This window comes from Callithrix jacchus, chromosome 3, assembly GCF_049354715.1.
Source record: "Callithrix jacchus isolate 240 chromosome 3, calJac240_pri, whole genome shotgun sequence".
In the NCBI taxonomy this organism is placed as follows: domain Eukaryota; kingdom Metazoa; phylum Chordata; class Mammalia; order Primates; family Cebidae; genus Callithrix; species Callithrix jacchus.
Window position 1 is genome coordinate 91,514,907 of NC_133504.1, and position 19,742 is coordinate 91,534,648.

The window sequence follows — 19,742 nt, forward strand, 5'->3', positions numbered from 1 at the left end:
GATCCCAGTACATAAATAAAACTTGTCAGATTCATTTTATATCTACAATACCATAGACTCAGAGGAGTGTTAAAAAAAAATCTTTATTTCTACATCTAAGTAACTAGATTAGGCAGTGCCTACCCATTTCAAAACTAGAGAAAAGAAATTCCCAACCTCTGTATAAACTGGCCCACCTTCTAATAACACACTCCACTGTAATGTGAGCTGCCATGGGTCAGCAAAAACCAACCTTTTCAGCAAACTGCATTACTCTGTGAATAGCAGGTCATCCCTTCCCTTTAAAAAAAAAAATAAAAGGATAAATAATCCATTTTCAGTGGTCCATTTTATAATAGTCTTCAAAAACATTAAAAGTAGAGTGTATACTTGTTTGGAGTAAAAAAAAAAAGTGTCTGCTGGTGCTACTGGCTATCAAAAAAGGCAGGATTGCTTCTCTGACCTTTGGGTGGATCAGGAATAAGAAGTTTGGACCATATTTGATGGTCTACTATCCCTAGCATCCAAATATGGTTTAGCAACTTAATAAAGCTTAAATTAAGTCCAGGTAAATCACAGATAATTAATGAATGATAGGCATTTTCCCCCAAAATCAGTTGCCAGAATTAAGTCCAAATGGGCAATCACACTCAAAATTTACTCTCTAACATTCCTAGAGCATAATCTCCAAAGTGCCCTCAAAATAACCTCTAAGTCATTGTTTTAACTAGAAAAAGAAACAAGTTTCAACTGGCAAAGCAAACATAGCTCTTTAATGTCACATGTCCAAGCCTCTTCTGTTTGATTGCAATCTAAAATTTTACTGTTAAATATCCTTCCTAGGAGTTCGTGACCAGCCTGGCCAATATGGCAAAATGCCGTCTCTACTAAAAACACACAAAAAATAGCCAGGCATGGTGGTGGGCGCCTGTGATCCCAGCTACTCGGCAGGCTGAGGCAGAATAATCACTTGAACCTGGGAGGTGCAGGTTACAGTGAGCTAAGATTGTGCCACTGTACTTCAGCCTGGGCAACAGAGTGAGACTTAGTCTCAAAAAAAAAAAAAAATCCATCCTAACTGATGTAACTGGGTGTCTGAGAATTGGACAGTAGTTTCTAACTCTACCATAGGAGTGAATTATCAAATAAGTTATGGAAAAATTAAATTCCCACGAGTCCTATATTGTTTCTTATGTAAGGTAATCGTGCTAGGAATAAAAGTGCCAACATTTGAAAACTAAGGAAATGTTGAGATTCCAAAGCAGATGGAGACTCTGAAAAGTAACAAAGGAAAAGCCAATCCAATCTCGGTGGTGGTAATTTGAGAAGAATTTTCTCAATACAAATAAGATTATCTTTACAACTCCATGTATCATTTGTAATTTTTGCAATCTACATCATGTCATTATTCAGACATGGCACCACTAAAAGTAGAACAAAAAACCTTGTCCTCCAGGTTATGTTCACAGAAACAAAGGGGACAGAGAAACATACAAGAGTAGGGCAGAAGAATAAATAGATATGAAACTGGAAGACTTCAGGGAGCTGTTTTTACACTCAGCAAGCTTCACAGAATTCAGATATGGGCAAATTCATTTGAGGAAAACAAGAAAATATGACAAGGTATAACTTTTTCAAATGGTAACTGGCCTTGGAAGAGGGAAAGTTACTGAAAGCAATATGAAAGAGCTCACTACTATATTAATAGGACATGGGTGGATTGGAGGGAATTTGTACAATGGACCACTGAAAAGTACCTTAAGCCATCCCATATCACAGGCAGAACAAAACCCAGATGATAGAATCCTACTGTCCAAGATACACAGTGGAAAACATCTTTCCAGCTTTTCTAATACCCTGTACTGAGTCAGTTATCTGATGGTCAAATCTAAATTCCTGCCGCAGTAAAAGCTGAATAGTGCATCTGATTGTTATCACTATAAGACACATTAAGTGCCCTCATGAATATAGAACTCAAAACCATTTTATATGACTGACTGAATTTATTCTCATGATATTCACATGAGGAAGGAGAGAGGCAGACACTGTCTTCATTTTACAAGTAAACAAGTAAAAATGTAAAAGATTAAGTGACTTGACCAATTTCAGGAAAAATGTCTTATCTCAATCCACTATGCTCAATCCACTATGTCCAGCATTTTGAGTGCATTTGGAAGGGAGGAAAGTGAGATTATAGTAAAACACTAAGCAGAAAAGGATGACAGGAGTAGAGAATGTTAATAATGATTTAAAACATAAAATTATTTAAGTAACATTTAAATAAATATTTCTTAAAAGGAGGAAAAATTACTGTTAAAAGTGTAATCTAGGACTTCAGAAAACTAAAGTAACTCTGCCAGATTATTTGAAAAGAAAATGACCTCATAATGCTGTTGCTTGTCTTATGTAGATGCTGGATTCTGAACCATTAATGCAGCATATTACTGTTATCTCTGTTGAAGTATTGCTACACCTAATTTTTGTTGTTTGCTTTGGGCTTCACATTTTATTTAATATTATTGCAATTAAGAACTTAATTAACAACAAATCATAGTAAAATACCAATGTCAATTACTCAGTGGTAATTGAGAACATAAAGTTAAAATAAATAAAGTGTCCAGTCTTTATAATGTTGTCTACCAAGAGCTGTCAATAACTCATTTTATTTTTGTGTCTGGGAACATCCAATTCAGACACATTTATCAAGTATCTATTTGATAAATTCTATTTAAGTTTTAATTCCTGAAGTGTCCCCCCAAATATGTGGCTGCATCTACATATTTGCATCTCAAGCTAACTTCCATTTATCATTATTAAGCACTATCCCTTTTCACTTAAAAAAGTTTCTCTGAGCACTATTGTTGTTTTCAGTTTATTGAAACTTTCTCTTTCTGTTTTCATTGTGCTAGAGTAGATTAATGCCAAATAAGACTAAGAACACATAAGAAAGTGCTATTATTTATTTGGAAATGTGAGTAAGGTTTTTTTGTTTTTGTTTTTTAAGTAGAGTAACAGCAGCAATGCCCACACCTAGCACTTGGATCTTTGTTTCTAAATAGTTCATTCCCCAGTAATAGGAATGAGGGCTAGGGCAGGGAGGCTAGAATGTTTTCTTAATTGCAAAAAGCAAATAAGTACTCAAAGAATGGTGGAGACATGTGAAGAGAATAGAAGCTGGCTTGGAGGAGTTTCGCTGACTAGATTTGTGATTGTTTGAGCATCAAGAATAAAAATGGAAGTTATTGATAACAATTGAATAAAAAAAGAAACTATGGGTCTGAAGTGATTCTAAAAAGGAAGAAGACTGAGGTCCTCTTGAAAGAAGAATGCCTACGAACAGGTAGAAGGAATGGCGAAATTTGAAAAACAGAACTTTACAATCACCATTGAAATAATCAATTTGAGGAAAGATTATCCACAGATGGGGAACAGGATATCAAAATAGTGTGAATGTATTACCCCACAGATTACTTACTAAATAGAAAGAAAAAAAGGTGCCTTTCTGTAGGAAATCTGGTGGATACCACTTCATCAAGTGATCAAACTTAATATCACCAATAACAAGACAAACTGACATACATAGAAAAGGAATACCATAACATATGATCATCTATATAATATTCTTACAAATAAATTTAGTTTGAATCTAAAGATGCAGAAACAATAGACAAATTTAGATTGTGGTGCATTCTACCAAACAATTGATATGGACTCTTCAAAAATATCATTGTCAAGAAGCAAACAAACAAACACATGTAGTAGAATTATTTTATATTAAAGAGGAACATCAACTAAAGGCAGTGTTTGATTCTTAATTGCATCTGGATCGAAAAGAAAAAAATCCATAAAAACCATTATTAGGACAATTGGGGAAATGTAAATATGGATTGTTTATTACATAGTATTATTTTATCTATACTAACTTTTTAAAGTGTGAAATGATATTGTGGTTTGTAAGTAAATGTCCTTGCTCTCTGGAGATGAATGCTGAAGTGTTTACACATGAATTGTTATTATGTCTGTAAGGCAGTTGAAAACAGTTGAGAGAGAAATAGAAAGGAGGGTGGGGTGGGGAAGGAAGAGAGAGAAAGAAAACATGTAAAACATTAACAATATTAGATAAAGAGTATATGGGTATTCTGTTCCTATTCCTTTGACTCTTCTATGATTTTTAAATTTTTTAATACAAAACATGGAAGAAATACATAAAAAGGAGTAAAATAACATGAATACACTGACAGCTATTATTTAACTTGTGAGTAGTTGTTGACTTTCCAGTGTAATTTAGAGAAGGGGTTACAAGCACAGATGCTGGAGTTAGACTGCTGGGTTCCCAGCTCTACCACTTGGGAAATGTGTGACCTATGCAGATTACCCAGCTTCTCTCTGCTCTCATCGCCATTTCTTATTTAAAAAACACAAACTCACAAGATTCACAGAGAACTTACTCATAGGTTTATTGGGAGGATTAAATGAGAAAACCCAAATACTTAGAACCGTACCCATGTCATTAGTAAAAGCTCAATAAAATGCTAATTGTGATAAGGATTCTAAGTATGACAAAGAAGAAACACCCCAGGGTCTAAGACACTATATTAAAAACTGGGGATATAAAAATGAATAGGAGACCAAGTTCTCATCCTCAAGCAGGAAAGTCCAGTAAGGAGAAACAGAAGTAAACAAAGATGTCTTGATAAGAGGTGCATGTTAAGGACACAGAAGAGGCAGTGATTAATTACATAGGTTTAGGAAAGTCAAAAAGGTTTGGAAAAGGCGTAGCACTAAAAACTTCTTTCAAAAGGAAAATTTAATATATATCTAAAAGATATATTATATCAAATATATCTTTCATAGTAATAATTCATTACATGTGAATAATTCATGTGTAATTCATAGGTAGTAATTATGTAATCTTTCGTGTGTAATAATTCACAGAATACAATGAAACACATTATAGTATTTCTTTTAGTTAAAAATTATCATTTTTTTAAAAGATATGATACTGTAATTTTGAGCAGATTTGCTAAGGAATCAGTACAAAAGGCCAGAAAATTTTAATGTAACCATCATCACCTCTTTTGGTAACCAAAATCTCTATGTTTAAAAGAGTCACTGATACATAATGAGCTGAAGTATACAGTAATTATTTTAAAAATTAAATCAATTTTGTTACTGGGCTTGACTAATATGATGTCAGAAATTTGTCAGTTTGACCTTCAGGTGGTTTTAGTTTGCTTATTTGTTTTTTTTTTTTAATGATAATTATTCCAAATTTATCTGATGAAGAACCTTAAACAGAAGTTTGAAAACAACTTAAATGCCCATCAATAAGATATTGGTCATGTGATAGCACAACAGTCTTTCTGTCCAACATTGTGGACTTCAATCCAGGCATGAACTGTTGTTAGATGGACCTCGCTAACCCATGATTTTGACATGCCACTCTGCGTCCTATACTCATTCACTGTCTCCTCATCATGTTCATTTAGCTCATTATACTATTTCAAACACTGAGTAAGGCATTCAGTACCACATTTCATGATGTGACCCTTGCCTATCCCACTAGCCTCATTTCCAATCACATTCACAAGAATAGCAGCAAATTGCAGTTCTAGGAAATATACTCTTGAATAGCTCCACACTTTCACATGGAATGCCATTTCTCCCCTTGTCTACTGCACTAATGTCTAGACAGACTTCAAGACTCAGTTTAACCATTATCGCCTCTAAGATTTGCACCCCTCATGCTGAGTTCATAACCTCCTCAGTGCTTTCATAAGGCCCTGTGCATACTTCTATCATAAATTACATGTATATCAGGTTTACATTTAAAAATACATATCTCATATGGTATTTTCCTAGTTGTTTTCCTTATCTAGCTCCCTCATTGACTTTGAGCTCTTTAAACACAAAGCACCTGCTCTGAAGTAGTGTACAGTCTCCTGACAAAGACAGACATGACAGGTGTACAAGGTGTTAAAAGAATACAGCAGAAGGAATTTCAGTTTCTTCAGGGAGGCAGGAGTGGGAAAGATACCAGGAAAAACTTTCAAGAGGAAATGTGAGCTGAATTTTAAAGGGTAAGCAGAAATTCCCCATGGGAATGGGTGAAGGGCCTTTCACTCAGACTGAGCAGCATAAGAAAAGCCAACAGGCATAAAGCAGCAGAGGTCTGGAAATTCAAGGACCGTTCACTGCAACTGGGCCCACAGCAAGAAACAGTCCTTCACAGATAAGGCACGTGTCAACCTGAAAATCCTTGTACTCAAAGAAACAAGATTCCATCCATAACTATGAACAGGCAATGGACTGTAAGCAGACGACGACAAAATCAGATTACATTTATGTGTTTTCAAGCACATAAACGGATTTCTTTTTAGAATCTTAAGAGTTAAGATCTGTAATATGTAATAAGGTCACAAGATAGAGAGACAAATATACTCATTTTCCCAGTAAACTGTTTACTGAAAACCACAATATGTTTATTAAGATTACATCTTGTCCACCTTTTTTCTTAAATCCCTTTTATTATAAAGTACAAATGACTAGCTCTTACACCTTCAAAAGTGTCCTGAACTGGATGAGGTACTGGAGAAGCTGTGACACTAGTGTAAGGATGTACAAGACACAGTCCCCACCTTCATGAAACCAACAGTCGAGCATAACAAATAATATAGGTCCATAAATAACCACAATATAGGGCAATGTGAGATAGGCTTCATGCCAGTATTGCCTTCCTCTGTGGGCTTTCAATACTGATAGTGAGTGACATGAATACCTAGAGCTTGATTTTACTGGGATGATATCTGCTATAGCTGGCCTAGGATCATGCAGGTAATAGCTTCCTCTCTCTCTCTCCCTCGTGTGTGTGTGTGTGTGTGTGTGTGTCTGTGTATTTCTACTGAAACTAAAAAAATTAGCCGGGCATGGTGGCAGGCGCCTGTAATCCCAGCTGCTCAGGAGCCTGAGGCAGGACAATCGATTGAACCTGAGAGGCGAAGTTTTCAGTGAGCTGAGATCACCCAGCACTTCAGCTTGGGCAACAGAGTGAGACTCTGTTTTATATATATATATGTGTACATACATATATACACACACATACATACACACACATAAATACATATACATATGTATTTTATATATATCTATATATACATATATACACACATATACACATACACACACATATACAGTATTACACGTAGAGGTTATATAAGTGTTATACCTAGAGGAGGTAGACATCTCCTGCTGTGAAAATCAGGAAAGCAGACTGGAGAAAGTGGCATTTAGGCAGGGCTCGTTTTTAATTCATATTAGGACAGGATATAAACTTAAAAGCTAAATATGCTTGGCTGAGTACAGTGGCCCACACATGTAATCTCAGTACTGTGGAAGGCCAAGACTGAGACTGATGGATTGCTTGAGCTCAGGAGTTCAAGACCAGCCTGGGAAAAACGGCTAAACCCCACCTTTACTGATAAAAGAAAAATTAGACGGGCATGGTGGTGCATTCCTATAATCCCAGCCACTTGGATGGCTGAGGCAGAAGAATTGATTGAACTTGGCAGGCACAGGCTGCAGTGAGCTGACATCGCACCATTGTACTCCAGCCTAGGTGACAGAGTGAGATTATCTCTCTCTCTCTCAAAAAAAAAGGTCCTCATTCACTACTAACAATGATTTGCTTTTAGTCAAATATTTTCTTAGAATTAGGAGCGGTGATGTAAAACAAAAAACGGCAACCAAAGGGGGGGAAAAGATATTATGTTTGTGGAGGATGACTTTTTCAGCCCTTGACATAAACAAATGTTGAAATATTAGTTGCTTACAACTGTAGGCCAAAATGATAAACTGAGAAGATTTTTTTTCAAGAACTTAAAACTATTAGATAACATTTCAGCAGAGGTGTGCCATAGATTTTTACTTATCCCACATTCTTCTTCTACTGTTTAAAGTTGTTCGTCCATGGAGACAGTTGGACAATGATTAATGCTGATTGAAGTTGACGAAGGAAAAGAAAGGTTCGAGTAGGAGAATAGTGGAAAGAAATAAAACCACAGCCTGTGTTCTGTTCAGGACTCACCCTGCAATCCAAGCACATCTCAAGTCTCTCCTCTTCCAAGTCTCACAGGCACTTCAAACTGCACACACCCAAAATTGAAAAAATCATCTGCACCTTCTCCTGTGTTCTGTAGCTCACCAAATGATGTCCTAGAGACTTGGGAGTCATCTTGATTACATCTTCTTCACCTTTCACAACCAGCATTACAGATACTGCAGCCACCATGTTACTGAGTGAATGTGAATGTGAATATAAGCCAGTTACTGAGTCAAATGCTTTCGATTTCTTCATTTGATCCTCATAAAAAATCCTGAGACTCTTATCTACATTTTATCAAAAAAGAAGCTGTAACTCAGTTTAGTTAAGTTTCTCAAAAACACAATTTGTAGTGACAGCAAGTCTGCCTGCCAAACCCATGTGCCCACCACTGCCCTAACACTGTGTGCCTCTACATCATTTCTTTTTAGTATCTTTCAATCCCTCTCCTTCTCTTTGTTCCCACTACCACTTCTTAAAATGAAGCCTAATTTCTTACCAGATTGTCTTCCTACAGGTCCCAGGCATTTTTACTAAAGGAAGGAAGCCCCACGAGGAAGTGAGGCACATGCTTTTCCAAATGGGCCAGCTACTGAAGAGGCACCAGTTAATAGATTCCTCGCAGCAGTGCAGACCTACTGACTTTTCAACCAACCCTTATATCCATGTCTCCTGTGAAACACTGACAACTACATGAATTTCAAACAATGTTAAAACACTCCAAGCAATACTAAATTCACCTGAGTGCTAGATCTGATCCCTTAGCACCAGCTATCCTCTGAAATACTATGTAATTTCTCTCCTTAAAATCTTTACGATGTTCCTCTAGAACTTTGCAATTAAGGCTAATCTATTTAACATGGTATCAAAGCCTTCCAGGAGTCAGCCCTTTCCTACTTCGCCCACTGCATCCTTCATCAGATGCCCTTCAAACATATACCCCACATGTGCTGGGTTGAGATTCTTACATTTCTCAAAATGTGCTCCTCTCTCTGGCTGCTGAGCTTCAAATGCATTTTTCTGTGTGCCCCAGATACTTTTCATTTGACTGATTTATCCCTTAGGATTCAGCTGGTCCATCACCACCCCATCACTCCTGGTCTGAGATACTGCCCAAGAGAAACTTTCACAGAATCCTATACCAAAACATGCCTTTACCAAAACGTGCCTCTTATTCAGGATTGCCTTCCTCTGTGGGCTTTCAATACTGATAGTGAGTGACATAAATGCCTAGAGCTTCATTTTACTGGGATGATATCTGCTGTAGTTGACCCAGGATCATGCAGGTAATAGCTTTCTCTCTCTCTCTCTCTCTCTCTCTCGCACACTCTTTCTCTATCTCTCTCGCCCTCTCTCATTTGTGTGTGTGTGTATATATATATATTTTTTCTTTTCTACTAAAACTAAAAAAATTAGCCAGGCATAGTGGCAGGCACCTGTAATCACAGCTGTGTTATAACACAGTCTTACTCTGTTGCCCAAGCTGTGTTTTATATGTGTGTGTGTGTGTGTGTGTGTGTGTGTGTGTTGAATGAATGTATTAACTGAATACCACTGAGTCCATGAAGTCTTCCTCGATCCTCCTCAGCAGGAAATGATTCTTTCCCTGAACTCCCTCAAATCTTTATCCCTACCTTTTTTCATTTAAGAATCATAGAAGGAATAAGAGCCAATGAGCTGCTTGAAAGTAAGGGTCCCTGTTTTATTCACTTTGTATCTTCCCAGCACCTAACTTAGCTCCTTACCTCTAGTAAGCTTTCAAATTATTATCAGATAAATCACAGTAACCTTAAATGCTAACGTTCCATAATTCAGTTCCATCTCCCTTCAGTTCATTTTCCAAGTGCAAACACTGTTAGATAACCAAACGGTTCCACTGAGAGGTTTATGGGTGGATATTATTAAAGAAATGGAGAACAAATTGTTTAGAAGCACAGACAGCTATCCCATGGAAGTTTTTTAAGAAATAAATAGCTGCGGAAATGTTCTACTTCCAATTGATTATTTCCAAAAGATGATTATGGCAAATAAAATGCATTTGAAAATGTGCTATACCATCTATTTTATGATGGATCCTAGTAAAACTAAGCTCAGAGTTTTCCATTTGTTTTCTATATATTGAGCACACACTAATAATAGCAAACATCCATCAAGAACTGTGGAAGGCACCCTACTTATAGCCAGTAAGAATTTTGCAAAGTTAGATTTAAAGATTACAATATTGCTGCTCAGAAAAGTTAAAATGTCTAGTTTCTCAGCGGTGGTAAGTCATAGGAACAGTTCCTGAACCCAGATATCGGTGACTAAGTACATATTCTACTCTTTCCTTGCAATTCCCTCCCTAATGTAAGCCATAGCTCTACTAGTCAACCCTATACTGCTAGTAACTATAAAATACATATTCTCCCTGAATGAAGAAATTTCTAAACTTTTATTTCTAGTACTATGAATTTTGTTCCCAAATATTTTTTATTAAAATTCTACCTTAAAAACAATTTTCATGACATGGGATAGTTTCTTCAATCAGTTAAAAAACATTGTCAGCCCAGGCTTGGTGGCTCATGCCTGTAAGCCCAGTACTTTGGGAGGCCGAAGCCAGCAGATCATCTGAGGTCAGGAGTTCAAGACCAGCCTGGCCAACATGGCAAAACCCTGTCTCTACTAAAAATAAAAAGTTAGCTGGACGTGGGGCCAGGCGCCTGTGATCCCAGATACTCAGGAGCCTGAGGCAGGAGAATCGCTTGAACCATCTCAGTCATCAGTGAGCCAAGATGGTGCCAGTGCACTCCAGCTTGGGCAACACAGCAAGACTCTGTCTCAAAGACTCTGTCTCAAACAAACAAACAAACAAACAAACAGAACATTGTCTTCTTAGCACCAATTCCATTAAACATTACAATTCCACATATTGCACCAAAGATTTCCACTAAAGTGTCATAGGGTGATAAGTGACATTATTTACTGCCAAAAATACCTTAAACAAGGAACCCTTTATGTACCTAAAACAAGAGCATAAATACCTACAAGTGCTATAATAACTGTTTATATATTTCATACAATAAAAATATTTCTTACCTGAATTGCTCCATGGAGAATTAATGAATATGAAATACAATTCCCTCAGGTTAATGATAGGCTGGTGTTAGTAATTTCATTTGGTGGACTTTGTTTTTATATTTGCTTCTTTAATTATTAAGAACATAAACTGTCCTTTAGGTTAGAATGGAGGTCAATTTATTAGATTCATAAAACAGAAGAAAGGAATTATCAACTGAAAAGGAAAAGTTTAATGTAATAACCGAATTAAAATTAACTTACTATAATTGTGTATGAAATAAGTACATCTCTAAGAAATATAGTTTTCCTAAAAAGATGCAACTCAAAAACACAACTAATGTTTTGTTTATAGCTTTATAGAATTATGTAGAAGATATGCCTTTCAAGACATAGATTAGCTAAAATTATTTTAAGAAATATGTTCATCTAACCTTTGAGCTGGCACCTTATCCTGGCTATTCTCTGCCTTAAGACGTAGAAAGCTGCAAAACAAATGTCCAAAAAAAGAAATTCCAGATCTTTTCTCTGTAAGGAGGCTGGACTTGGGTATTTATCAACTTGTTACATTCCCGGAGACTTACACATATTCAACTTTCAGTGCTTTTCTGAAACAAAAAAAAAATCTAGAACATGTTTAAAATAGTAATATTTTAGTCACCATTTTATTATCAAAAAACATTTCATAACAAAAATACTAACCAATAATTGAAGTTATGCTATTCTTCTAGTCCAAATTCTAAATTAAAATATTTCAGACCTTTTGTGATGCTGTATTTTAAGATCCAATTTTTCATTTCCAGAATATTAATTTCTGATTCCTAGAGACAGTATCCTTTTATTTAAATGGGAGTCAGAAAACACATCTGAAAAAATTTAAACTTTGATCAGTTAGTAAGAAAGGCTAATAGTCTTAAAATTGATATATCTTTACTTACCTGTTTCTTACATACTGTATGTTCCCTTCTCTCTCCAACTTTGGGGAGGAAATATAATTTATTTTTCTTCCCTTCCACAGCATTTTCTTCTTGCATGGCTGCTTTGGTTGTCAATAGCAACAAGAATTACCATGAAAGCACAGCCATTTCACTTGAAGATACATAAATAATCCAGTTTAATGAAAGTAAAGGGAAGAAACTTGAAATGGTACTAATAATGGTCACTATTTGATCAACCTAGAGATTTTAGAAGGGATGATTTTATTCTTCTCTTCTAAATTAATGCCTTTAAAGCATTAAATATTCACTTTAACTTACAATTGTGTATTTATTTGTATAATTTGTATAATTTAAAATTGGTTGAATGGGGCCTTCTTTCGGGTACTATAAGAAGAAAAAATTCTAAGTCCAATTTGATTTAACTGAAGCAATAATTTAACCATTGATCCAGAATAATTGCTCTGCATTTTTTAAAGACATGAATTACTTTTGCTTGCTAGACTTTTTTAAAATATTGGTTAGGTTTCTACTGTTTATTTGAAGAGAACTCACCATATCTTGATGTTGACACATTCCTTAAATAGAATAATAAAATATATCAGGTACAATCTAAGCAAACAGCCGAAATCAAAGTGTAAATAGCAAATTACATTCTGGATCACACATGTTATGGCTATGGTTATATATGAGAAAGAAAAAATATAAAAGGATACCGTTTCTTTAGTACTTTAATTGCCAATTTTGAATCATCAAATTTATCAGGAAAAATACTTTAAATTATTGTAAGCAAAGGGAAAACAACTTAATAAAGAATAGCAAACATCATTATGTTCTAACTAGTTGTATCAGTATCAAACAGCCAGTTTTGAATAGCTTATTTTATTCTTGTAGTATCTTAAGGTTGGGTCATATTTTCCTATGTAATATAAATTAGTCTTGAAATACATCGATCTAGTAAGTTTTAGGGTATTAATATATACCTGACTTTAAGATAAAATTTTAGCCAATGTCCTATATTTTTAATTTGCATTTTAAAACTACACAAAACTGCATTTTATGTCAAAGCATATTAAATCTGGAATAGATTACTTCTAGAAAGATTCTGGGATCTATTCTCTATTGAAGGATAAGGAAATTTTTATATGCAACTATCACAACAATTTTTATTCAAGTTGCCAGAAATAAATGCCCTACATGCATTTTTTCTGCAGTATAAACCCCATCAAAAGATGCACTAAGCTAGGATTCATTCATAGCACATAATATTGAAAAGTCTGTCTCATTTTCTCTTGACAATCTGTTGCTCTATGGCCATCATCATAAAATGGCCACAGCAGTAAGAACAAGCAACATTTCAGCAAAGCTACTCAGTTAGCTTAGAACTCTAGAACTCTCTCTGGCAACTTGCCTAAGAACCCTTGCTTCAGTTCATCTGAAGATTCTTTACTATATGTGGTTGGAATTAATAAGCACTCTGATGATTTTATAAAATTGTGACTCATAAACCAGAGAAACTAAACTATTTGGGGATTATGTTCCTTGCCTTGCTAAACACAGGTTTATGGGTTTGGAGCCAGTCCTGAACTTTGGACTGGTTAGGAAACTGAAGGATAAAAAACCTTAAAGAACTGAGCCTTTAAAAAAAAAATCCAAAGGTATGCCCATCTTCTCATGTGTAGTTTCATTTACTATAAAGGATTATAAAATGTCTAAATATTAGGCCAAGCATAAACTTTGGAAACAAAATAATAAAATGCTACAGACTAAGACAGCTGATTCAGTTACCACATGTCTCAGACTGGAGGCATACAGACCCTTAAGCAAGCAGCATGGCATGACACATGCACTTTGTTAAAGGTGATAAATGCCAGGTACATGCATAAAAGGGAAAGGACCTCCCTGACACACTACTTCTGCCTCCCAACCCTAATCATCAGCTAATAAAAGTAATAACTCCTTAATTTTCATGCTATATTTTTCATTGTCAAAAACGCTGAGGTTAGCCTGCAAACTCTTCACAGATGACTATGTAACTTTGTACATTTATACCACCAACATCCAGGACAACAGATCCTATGGACAACAAGTTAAGTAGCAATTTGGATGATCCCAACTTTCAATACACTACTTTATCACTATTAAAGATATAAAAGAATTCATCCAACCTCAACACAAGATTAAAGAACAGAACATTTAGCAAATCTATACATTATTTCTTCATAATTTTATACTTTTCTCCCAAAAAGTAATTGTTTCAAGAATCACTTCTGAAATAAAATCAGACATCATAATGTCTTAATTCTTGGCCATACATAGACACCAAGACCCAATCTTTTAATTCTGCAGTGATTTTAAAACTCAATCCAAGAGACAAGGGACCCCGAAACCACCATTATCTATGTGAAACACCATAAAATATTTCTGTAATCATGTAAACTTAGAATAATTTGTCCAGTAGAAACTATTACCATAGTTAGTACATACAAGATCAACTCTAAACACCCAAATACACTAAAAAATATAACTAAGAATAAGCTGTGATTTGTGTTTTCCTATTATCAATAGCTTTGCTATTTGTTGGTATATAAATATTTGGCAGATAATTACCAAGTACCTACAAAATCTTAACACTAAAATAAAATAGGAGGCACCAAATGCTTTGCAACAATATTTTGGTGGGAAGTTTACATTTGGAAAGTCTGTCCATGGAGTTTGTTTCTGAAATTCCACAACATACACGTTTTACCATTTAGGGGCTTACTTTAGAAACTGAATTTGAGAACTTTGACTTAAGAAAGTAAGGCTAAAGGTTTTTGAAAATCAACATGTTTTTTGGCAAAGTTAGCATAAATCCAAAATTCCTAATTGTGTTTTCCTTTTACATGTATTACCACAAATGTAAACTGTGATGACATAGTTCCTAAAATTTCAGAGTAAGTCAATAACATCCACAAAAGGCAACCCTAACCTTGTGATCTGATGATGTTACAGCAAAGTAATGTTAGTTCTGGAGAATTTATGTTGTTAATCTACAGAATAGTTAAAAAGATATTGATCAAATGAAGTGTTTGGTTTTAAAATTTTGTTACATTTTGACTCAACATGCAAATCACCCATGCAAAATCCTTAGTCTCAAATTTGTACTCCCCTGGTATCTAGTATCTACCAAAGCTAATATATGGCAGAAAATGAAGGCTCCTAATAAAATATAATCCGAGAAAAACCACTTTGATCTCCAAAACAACTACTATATTCTAAAGCTGAGAAATCATTTTGATTATTCATGTCTTTTTTCCTCCCATCAAAGTTAAGAATAACCAGTTGATTTAAAAGTATTTCAGCAGGCTAAGTTTAAAGTAGAATTCTTCTGAAAATTTATAAAATAATATGGAATGAAAAACTGTTTTACCACACATCATAATACTTATCATGTCTACCCTGTAATATACTCCCTCATTCTGGCTTTATTAGAAATTTTATTAGGAATTCTATTATGGCCATAATTGTTTCTTTAATTATGTATCAGTGGTAATTATGTAATAAAATCAGAAAACATAAAAAGAAGTCTTAGTGAATTAAAATAAAAAATTTATTTGTATTTGATGTCATTTAACTGAATTCTTTACCTTATAACAAACCAATTTTTAAATAACTGGTATATTTTACACCCAATTTGTCCTGGCAGGTTCCCAGGGATGCACTGTCAATAACATTAGGGCTATGCTGCTAGTATTTTTCTATGGTTGCAGATGGTGATTAATACACTTTGAATTTTTTTCAAGCCAAATTATCTTAACTAAATCTTTGAGGACTTATTATTTGTTTGTTCCCATGAAGACACAGAAAACCTTGGCCCTGACAATGCTAACTTTCTCAGCTCCCCACATGGTGATATAGGGTGACAATTCAGATAGGTAGATTCTTGGTTGATGCTAGTCTCTGCAGAAAAGTCATGTGAAGACCTCTTTGCTCCTCCCAAGGAGATACGGCCATTACTGGCTTGCTACCCTCTCAGAATATGCATTAAGCTATCTTTTTAAAATCACTATTTGCTTTTTTTGGGAAAGAAAAAAATCCTGGAGTACTAAAAGAAAAAAATACTAGGAGTTCATGTGTATCAGGATCTCAGGTTCTATTGCCGAGGGCTTCAAAATTACATGAGAATCAGCCCTTCCGTACACCTCAGTGAAAAGATGACTTAGGTCTGGGTGTGGGATGTTGATATGCAGAGTATTTCCTACAGACTCTGCTTTGAGTCTACTCAGGTCTAAGCAACTTACATAAATCAGTGCTTATAAATCCAGGTTAATTAAGAAAACAGCTAAGGTTACTTTGATTCCCTGGCACACTTACAGCAATCAGGAAATTTGGGGAAATAAGCAATGGTGAGGGATTCTGTTGTTCCTGGGTTCACTGGCCCATATCCATGTATCAACATCAGTAGGGTAAATGATTCCTGGAAGCAATGTTCTTGCCTCTCCTCCTTATTCCAAGCCATAATTAGCATGGAAATGAATAAATATATAGCAAAATTGTGATGCATTTATATATTTCTATCCAATGGATATAGAATTGGTATTTAAAAATCTCCCACTAATTTCTTTGCAGATCCTCCCAACACTGGGGTCTAGGGGGCACCTATCCATGCTCTATTCACAATGTCTTTGGATATCAAATCCAACAGTTGATTACTGATCCTCAAAATATATAGACTTAAAAAAGAAAGAAAAAATGAACTGGCATTTAATTTGTTAAATAATACAGCAAACTTTAGAACACTGTTAGTGATCCTAACCGGAAACTATCTTGTCTAACCTGGAGCTGTCCATCCAAAGCCCTATAGAGTTCACCCATCACAGCTAGATATTCTGGGCTGGATCCAGCTGAACTGTCAGAAAGCTATGTGCATAGATAACGCTTCTTAAGCTATGTATAGAACAGCTTTCCGTGAACTGTACTTTTAGAGCAAGGTTCTCATCTTATGTTGAAGGATCTTCTATGATAAGCTTTTCAATAACCACCACTGGCTTCATGACAGGAATGTTGCTGTGGGCCCTTCCACTCCATCATTCACTCCCACTCTGTAAAGGGACACATGAAAGTCTTCCTTCAGAAATACATGCAGGAAAAGCATAATTTCTTCCAAATAACTAGTTTGCTTTTTCCCTAACAGACAACACAAATTAAATCAGAAATAACAGCTTTGGCTACCAGAAGCTAATAGCCTAATTGCAGGACATATTTAGGATCCTATGGCTTACATATCTTCATTTGAAAAACCTCCTCCTAATATTTTTATTTTACCCCTGTTTTCCTCCACGAAGCCCTTGTTAATTCTATTTCCTTGTTTTATTGCATGAATTCCTGGAAGCCACTTTATATAATTTCCCAAACAAGATAGGGCATAAACAAATAGAAATAGAGAAATCAATTTAATTTATCTTTTAAGGTACATTCTAAGGAATCAAAAATAGAAGGTGCCTGAAAAGAAGGTTTCTACTCTGTAATATTAGCCATGATTTACTCTCCTTTACATTGAAATTTAACTTAAGAAAATTTGTAACAATAAAATTAAAGCTCTTCAATTATTATATTAATATAGAAATTAAATGTCTTTAGATATGTCCTCCATATCTAAAGGTATACAACAGTGATGAAGTTATATACAGATATTGATTGCAGCATGTTATGTAAAAACAAAATATTGAGAACCACTTAAATGTACATAAAAAGGGGATTGTTTAATTAATTATAGTACACTCATTCCTGTAATGGCATACTGTATTGCTATTTAAAAGAATGAGTGAGGTTTAAATAAACTGATAAGGACTGCTTTCCAAAATGTAGTGTTACATGAAGAAAAAGTCAAGATACAGAATTGTTTGTACTTCATGCCATCATTTATGAAAAGGAGAAATTTTGAATATGTTAAGAAATCTTTACAAAGATTAATAGGAAACGGTGGTAGCCTATTGGGAGGTGGAACTAGGTCTCAGGAAAACAGGAAAGTTAGAAATACTTACCTTCACTGCCGTCTTGCTCTTGGTCTGTGTCTTTTGATTTTTCACTTAAGCATGCACTTCTTATTTTTTTAAAAGGAGACAATTGTAGTATATAATTGGGATAAGGATTAGAATAACTAATAGAAAATATATGCCTCTATAGTTTTAAGGACACTACAAAAAGTACTTTGGTATAAAAATGTCTTAATATTTCTTCAAAATCTTTTTATTGTAAAAAAGGTGTCCCCAAAATGGTATTCAGATCTCAGAATTCTACATATTCCTCCTTAATAGGTCGTGGGTCTAGAAAAAAAAAAATCTCCCACTATATACAAAGGTATAAAACTTATGGCTGACGGCCAGGTGCTTTGTCTCATGTTTGTAATTCCAGCACTTTGGGAGGCCAAGGTAGGCATATTACCTGAAGTCAGGAACTCGAGACCACCTGAGCCAATGTGGTGAAACCCTGACTCTACCAAAAATACAAAAATTAGCTAGGTGATACACACCTGTAATTCCAGCTACTCGAGAGGCTGAGGCAGAATTGCTTGAACCCAGGAGGCGGAGGTTGCAGTGAGCCAAGGTCCCACCACTGCACTCCAGCCTGGGAAATAGAATGAGACTTTGTCTCAAAGAAAATTTTAAAAATTATGGCTAACCTAATTAAAGATGAATCAATTAAGCAATTCCTAAAGGAATGTGTGAGTCTTTCTCACAAGTAAATGACAGGCAAGAAGCCAGTGGGAGACCCTGGCAAATGGACAAATCTCACTCCATTCTCCTAGCTTCAGCACATTGCCTCTGGTCTAATGGGAAACAGATGATAAATGGGAGCAGATGGACATTCAATGAGTTGTCAGAAAGATTTCTTGGGAAAGAAAAGGGATCAGAGGATCCTAAAATCAAAAAAAGATCAGACTCTGGATATGGGATTGCTGGAGCATTGGGGTCAGCATTGCCATTCAGTCCTTCCCCTTAAACTACTTACTCTACTGAGTAAGAAGCCATTGGGCAATTGATCAAAATTTCAAAGGTACCTGCCATTTGACCGCATATAAAAATTTATTCCTCAGAAACACTGGGAATATGTAAAACAACATTTTTAACATATGTTCGAAGTTATTTTAGAATTGCTTGTGTTAGCAAAGGATTAGAATCAATATAAACGTTCATTAGTAAGAGACTTGCTAATAAATTACAGTATAGCCATACAGGGGAATGCTGAGTCCATAAAAAAGTAAGGAGGCGGCCAGGCAAGATGGCTCACACTTATAATCCTAGCGCTTTGGGAGGCCGAGATGGGTAGATCAGTTGAGCTCAGAGCTCGAGACCAGCCCTGAGCAGATGGCAAAACCTGGTCTCTACAAAAATTACAAAAAATATCCAGGTATTGTAGCTCACACCAGTGGTCCCACCTTCTTGGGAGGCTGAGGTGGGAGGGTGGCTGGAGCCCAGGAGGGAGAGCTGCAGTGGGCTGAGATTAATACTGCACTCCAACCTAGTGACAGAGCAAGACCCTGTCTCCAAAAAAAAGGTAAGGAGGCTCTATAGAAAACCTTTCAACTTGTACAGTTAAGAAAAAGCAGCAGCATACAAAGCAGTACATACAGTATGCTTTAATTTGGACAAAACAAGTAGGTGGTAAGGGAGAGATCTATTGTAATTTACCCA

The 19,742-nt window shown here is 35.5% G+C and overlaps 1 protein-coding gene and 1 long non-coding RNA gene across 7 annotated transcripts in view; both read right to left on the reverse strand.

Moving 5' to 3' along the window:
- The window catches only part of NPNT (nephronectin), a 78,626-nt gene that overhangs the window by 47,801 nt on the left and 11,083 nt on the right, over positions 1–19,742 (reverse strand). For 3 of the 6 annotated variants that reach the window (XM_008992890.5, XM_002745522.7, XM_078366741.1), the window contains exon 3: positions 11,566–11,616. The exons of the other annotated variants lie outside the window; for them this stretch is intronic. In XM_008992890.5, the coding sequence (XP_008991138.1) occupies positions 11,566–11,616 (51 nt within the window). The remainder of the gene's footprint in view (positions 1–11,565; positions 11,617–19,742) is intronic. 6 annotated transcript variants of the gene reach the window in all.
- Positions 15,641–18,228, reverse strand: LOC144581772 (uncharacterized). Its single transcript, XR_013533002.1, has 2 exons — positions 18,093–18,228; positions 15,641–17,150 (listed from the first exon to the last, which is right to left on the reverse strand). It is a non-coding gene; the product is annotated as an uncharacterized LOC144581772 (long non-coding RNA).